General features: G+C 38.1%; 1 protein-coding gene across 1 annotated transcript; it reads left to right on the top strand.

Annotated features, from left to right (window-relative positions):
• Positions 1–150: 150 nt before the first annotated feature.
• On the top strand, positions 151–5,619 carry LOC114749974 (succinate dehydrogenase [ubiquinone] flavoprotein subunit, mitochondrial-like; the record flags this gene model as incomplete). Its single annotated transcript, XM_028938526.1, is given in 15 exon segments — positions 151–297; positions 385–525; positions 913–998; positions 1,094–1,186; positions 1,262–1,325; positions 1,444–1,587; positions 2,139–2,174; positions 2,177–2,284; positions 2,287–2,324; positions 3,336–3,510; positions 3,600–3,770; positions 4,067–4,136; positions 4,216–4,336; positions 4,424–4,461; positions 5,189–5,619. Coding segments are annotated over 15 exon segments (1,535 nt in total), but the record flags the coding sequence as incomplete, so codon positions are not given.
• Positions 5,620–6,038: the final 419 nt, after the last annotated feature.

The following is a 6,038-nucleotide window of genomic DNA, read 5'->3' as shown; positions in this document are numbered from 1 at the left end:
GAATGTATTCTGTCTCTTGAGGAGAATATATGTGCATATGGTTGTTTTCCTGTGAAAGAAGAAGCTTCATGGAATTTGCCAAAGGCCTAAGGTTTTGCTGTGTAAGCATGAACATGAGTGAACCAATAAAATTTATCTTACCATGAACAGGAGATCAGGACGCCATCCAATATATGTGCAGAGAGGCACCAAAAGCAGTCATTGAGCTTGAGAATTATGGATTACCATTTTCCCGAACGGAGGATGGAAAAATATACCAACGTGCATTTGGTGGTCAAAGCTTGAACTTTGGAAAAGGTGAGTGCTGATTTTGAAGTGGGAGTGGTTTCTTTTTTCTTTTTAAAAGAATTCTCACCTTGGGTTCCTTATGCTGCTGTTGCACAGGCGGACAGGCATACCGTTGTGCATGTGCTGCTGATCGAACTGGACATGCTTTATTGCACACTCTCTATGGCCAGGCCATGAGACATAATACACAATTTTTTGTGGAATATTTTGCATTGGATCTTTTAATGAATAGTGATGGTAAGTGTTGCATAGAAGACTTACTTTCTCATGGAGCAACCTACAATCAATTAATTGAACAAGGTCAGAAGAGTCAAATACTGAGAATTGGGGGTTGGGGAAGGTTTAAAAGAGACTATATGCAACAATGTCCATAAAGTGCTGCACAAAATTGATTTTAGGAAGTTGCAATTTCTTGTAATGATTATCTGTTCATCATATATGATGGTGGCCCCAGCTTCTTTTTTTTTCCTTTGATTCTCAGAGTTCCAATCAATATCAATATTATTTATAAAGACAAATTCAGGTGTTTACACAACTCATGGAGTGACAAAAGAATAACAATTTTGATGTGTCAATGTTATATTTTATGGTAAAATTAACTAATTCTTCATATTGGAAATTCAGGTAGTTGCCAAGGAGTGGTCGCATTGAATTTGGAGGATGGAACATTACACCGGTTCCAAGCAGCTTCAACAATTTTGGCCACAGGAGTATGACTTTATAAGAATGTCTGATGCTGGAATTCTTATCTGCCTACGTCTTGTTATGCATATAACTTGTGCATGAAATTTCTAAATTCCTTCAGGGTTATGGTAGAGCATACTTTTCTGCGACCTCAGCACATACATGCACAGGAGATGGCAATGCCATGGTTGCACGTGCGGGGCTTCCGCTCCAGGTTCCTTTTTAACTGTTTGTGGTTATCTTAGGCTGTGAATTTTCTCTGTCACAGTTTCTTGGCATAAATTTGTAGGATTTGGAGTTTGTGCAATTTCACCCAACGGGTATATATGGAGCTGGTTGCCTAATCACAGAAGGTTGATAGTTTACTTTCTTAATTGCTACCTGTTACATGCCTTTGGTTTCATCTCACAAGGCACCTCATCCAATGAAAGTTGAAAAATACTGTTTCTCATTTTCTTGTGAATGCCCTAGGTTCCCGTGGAGAAGGGGGAATTCTTAGGAATAGTGAAGGTGAGCGATTCATGGAACGTTATGCTCCTACTGCAAAGGATCTTGCATCAAGAGATGTTGTTTCTAGGTCAATGACTATGGAGATACGAGAAGGCCGTGGTGTAGGTATGCTGGTTTTCTGTTTATACATCCAGGTGTTGGGAGATATATATGCTTTTGTCCTTCAGGAGTTAATAGGAATTATGGATGCTATTAATTTGGGGATGGACAAGACCGTATGAATGCCAATAAAATTTACCAGCTCAAAACTGGGAATGGGGATCTTTATAAATATTGTCAGTGTCTTGTCTGGTTCTGGGTAGTGTGCTACCCACTCAATATGGGTCCAAGGTTGGGGGACCATAGAGCACTACCCAGGATCATTTCCATATCACGTGGTGATATGTTGATAACTGATGCAACGTACCTTGCGTGAAATCTAGTGTCTGAACATAATGAGCTGTTTGTCAACTTTGCTTCCTTCTAGAAATACACGTTAATATTTAAAACCTATGAATTTGTGGCTTATTTGACCTACAGCTGCATGGAACCTTGACCTTTGTATTTACTAATCAGGGAATGTTTGTTCTTCTGTTTTCCCCCTTCTCCCTGGTGGATTATGCCCCTGTTTAATTTGGATATGCTTGCATTGACAGTAAGATAAATTTACTTTGCAGGACCTCTGAAAGATCACATCTATCTACACTTAAATCATTGCCCCCTGATGTGCTCAAGGAAAGGCTTCCTGGTATCTCTGAAACTGCTGCTATATTTGCTGGTGTGGATGTTACAAAGGAACCCATTCCGGTTTTGCCGACTGTGCACTAAACATGGGCGGTATTCCCACAAACCATTATGGAGAGGTATGAAGTTTTTGGGGGGGGGGGGAGGGAAGGTCATTGAGCTATTCACTGACACTGAGACACGGGCTGCTGCCTATAAAGGCATGTTAATTCTTATGGATTTAGTTATTGACCCGAACACATAGATGTCATTCGGCAAATATTTATATTAAAACCTTTTTAACTGTAGCGTAACTTCCATATCAATAGACTCCCAGTCACTTTGGGGCAAGGTGAGAATTTTGAGGATGTGGTATTGATGGACCCCAATCTGGGGTGTCTGTGCAAGGATGGAGGAATAGGGGACTGTTAAGGGAAACTAGAATGCAAGCAAAGCTAAATCATGTGTGCGTAGTCAAGTTGTGCAACTAAGGGTAAAATGGTTCAAAAACATTGGCTTCTATGGAAGAGTCTCATTCCTGAGTTGCCCTAATGTTAACTTGTTTCCCATATCTGGCGGAGGAAACTCTTTTTTTTTTTTTTTTGGGGGGGGGGGGGGGTGTCTTCCAGCATACTAAATGAGGTAATTTAATGCTTTTTTTATTTTCCTTTCTGAAGTTCAAAATTTCATGCTACCAAGTGGGCTCAAAGTGCATAATGGTAGCAAGTTCAGAGAAAATATGAAAATGTGGCAATGTTCACTTTTGCGAGGCTACATTTTTGGTTGGAGGGTACTAAAATGGTGTTGTTAATAACTATGTGAACCACTATGTGCGTACATGGTGGAGGTGGCGGCATTGCTTCTGGTATTTTGTGTATGTTTGCCACAAAAAAATGGCCAGATCTTTTTCATTATGAGTTTCTGTTCCTAGATTTCCTGACAACTTGTTTGGACTGTGGGCTTGGGATTATTTAATTCTGTTGTGTGGTGGGAAAAGGGGGAATAAATGGATTTATTAGTTCAAGTAATCGTCTTATCTGCTATATTTCTTCAGTAGAAACAATTTTAGCCGTTGTGCTTTTTATTTTTATTGTTTAGTAGGGGAGTAAGGGAGAAGAAATTGTTGACCAATGTGCCGTTATGTTATTTAGGTGGTTACCATTCAAGGTGATAATCCAGATGCGGTAGTACCAGGTCTGATGGCTGCTGGGGAAGCAGCCTGTGCGTCAGTCCATGGTGCCAATAGGCTTGGTGCAAATTCACTTCTGGACATTGTTGTTTTTGGTAGAGCTTGTGCAAATAGGGTTGCAGAGATCCAAAGGCCAGGCAAGATTCTTTTCCAGTTTTTAAAATGGATTGTTTGCACTGAAATTGTCATGATTGAAATAGAAATGCATCTACTTCTCATTTTGCAGGAGCAAAACAGAAGCCTTTGGAGAAGGACGCTGGTCAAAAAACAATTGCATGGCTGGATAAATTGAGAAACTCAAACGGTTCATTACCAACTTCAAACATTCGACTAAATATGCAGCGAGTAATGCAAAACAATGCTGCTGTGTTCCGTACACAGGAAACATTAGCAGAAGGTAATCATTATTATATTACATATACTCAATCCCCTAGGTTCCTTCCTATTCCTCAATTATCCTTCATTTTGACCAATTCTATGTGGTCAAAACCCTATTTGGCCCTAAAAATATGTTTGATATTTCATATGGATCCTGAGAGTGTTCCAGTCCCAAATAGATCCTGAGAGTTTCAAAACTTACATTTATTTGGAACAAAAAATTCCTAAAAATATCACAATATAGTTATGGGACCAATATAGGGTTTTGACCGTACTATATTTACCTTCTTCCTCTGAACTTCTGCTACTGGGCAGGTTGTGAATTAATTGATAAAGCATGGGAGAGTTTCCATGATGTAAGGTTGAAGGACCGGAGTCTGATATGGTAAAACTTATTTTGCAAATGTGACAAGAATTAATATTCAGGAAATTCTGCTTATTCACTCTTGACTGTTTATTTACAGGAATACAGACTTAACTGAAACGATTGAGTTGGAAAACCTTTTGATAAATGCTTGCATCACCATGCGCTCAGCTGAGGCTAGGAAAGAGAGTAGAGGAGCACATGCCCGCGAGGACTTTACAGTGAGTGATTTATTTCCCATCTACTGTCTAGATTTTTATTATGCATGAAAGAATAGTGATGACTGATTACCTTGTTTGACTTTGCAGAAAAGAGATGATGAGAATTGGATGAAGCACACATTAGGGTAAGTCATGTTCAAATTTTATCTTTTGAACATTGATTTGCTTCAACAGAAGTCACTATAATTAAGAATTCAGTCACTCTTTCTTGCGGTAACTTTGATCTTTATTGTTTCCGTTAACATCAATATAAAATCTAAAAGGAGCATTGGGTCACAATAGTGACAAGGTTTATCTTGGGTTCCATGCTTACTCTAAAGTTTATGCTTATTCTTGCTGAAAGAACACGTGAACAACAACAGCCAAGCAGTCACCAAACCTGACACTAAAGTGAGAGTTATATTGACATGGATGGTCGTATTATATTTATAGATAATAAATGATTGCAACTCCATCTGGATGTTGGTCCCTTATGAGTGGTTCTTATTTGAAGATCACCAATCATTGCTATTCCAGTAGTTGTCTTAACACTAGTATTGTTTCTGTTGAACAGTGAAATTTGATACAATGATGAAACTCTTAATTTGCTGCTGTATAGACAGGAAGTTTAGATTTTATAAACCATAGGGGAAGTCGAAGACTAGTTCATTTTCACTGTTTCTGACCATCGGCGTGGTAGTTGTGGCTGGTCTTCATAAGTTAATGCACTTAACCATAGCCACGGCAACAATGGAAGTATTTTAAGATTTTTTTTTTTTTGGTAGCGTTGCAAATTTGCGGTGGCTTTTGGATCGGTTGCTTGAAATAGTTCTGTTGGTTTGCTGAATTTGTTGCTATGCATTTGATTTGCAGATACTGGGAGAATGAGAAGGTCCGCCTAGATTACCGGCCGGTGCACATGAATACATTGGATGATGAGGTGGAATCATTCCCTCCTAAAGCTCGTGTGTATTAATATACTCATTAAACTATCGTGTATGGCTTGTGCGGAATCTCTCTGTCGAATGGGTTCTGCTAGCAAGAGCAGGCAATAAAGTGTTGTAGATGGTAGTTTTGACGATAAACTGTAGCGTTCATCATCAAGGTTTAATTGATCTATATCAAGGCATAGTCAATGAGAAGGCGAGAAACGAGTACATTGTATCTGCATCACACAATAATCGCAATACAATTGAAAGAATTGTATTTCAGGCGAATCAAAGAGAGGTGTATGGCTTTTGAATGTTCTTTTCTTCTCTTCTTATTCAAGTGAAGCAAGCATACCCCGCGATTTTCAACTTGAATACTTTGTTTTTTCAATCTAGTTTTTAATATTTGTGAAAGAGGCAAGAATATGAATGGAAAAATGTCTTTGAAAATAATTCCAAATAAACTCTCAGAATTTCAATGAAAGGGATTACGACAGTTTCAATATGAAGTCTTGAATATGAGTCTGAGTCTTAACAGCTATTTGTGCTGCAATCCCTAATTGAATCTGTTATTTGCTTAAATTTAATTAAATGATATTGAATGTAAGATACTAACAGGAGTTTAGGTTTAACGAAAGATATTAGTTTTTTGCAAAGTGGTGAACCAAGATTTGAATTTTTACTGAGAGAGATATCTATTTTTAGTGTCGGATGGTGTTTCAAATAAAATTGTTTCTAATAAAAGGATATTTATATGTAGCAAAAAATATATATATATTAAATATAGGATAGCT

The sequence above is a fragment of the Neltuma alba genome, unplaced genomic scaffold, assembly GCF_004799145.2.
Source record: "Neltuma alba isolate B1F8T4 unplaced genomic scaffold, ASM479914v2 tig00006252_pilon, whole genome shotgun sequence".
Classification (NCBI taxonomy): Eukaryota; Viridiplantae; Streptophyta; class Magnoliopsida; order Fabales; family Fabaceae; genus Neltuma; species Neltuma alba.
The sequence above is the reverse complement of the archived record's forward strand: the minus strand, read 5'-3'. Positions and strand labels throughout refer to the sequence as shown.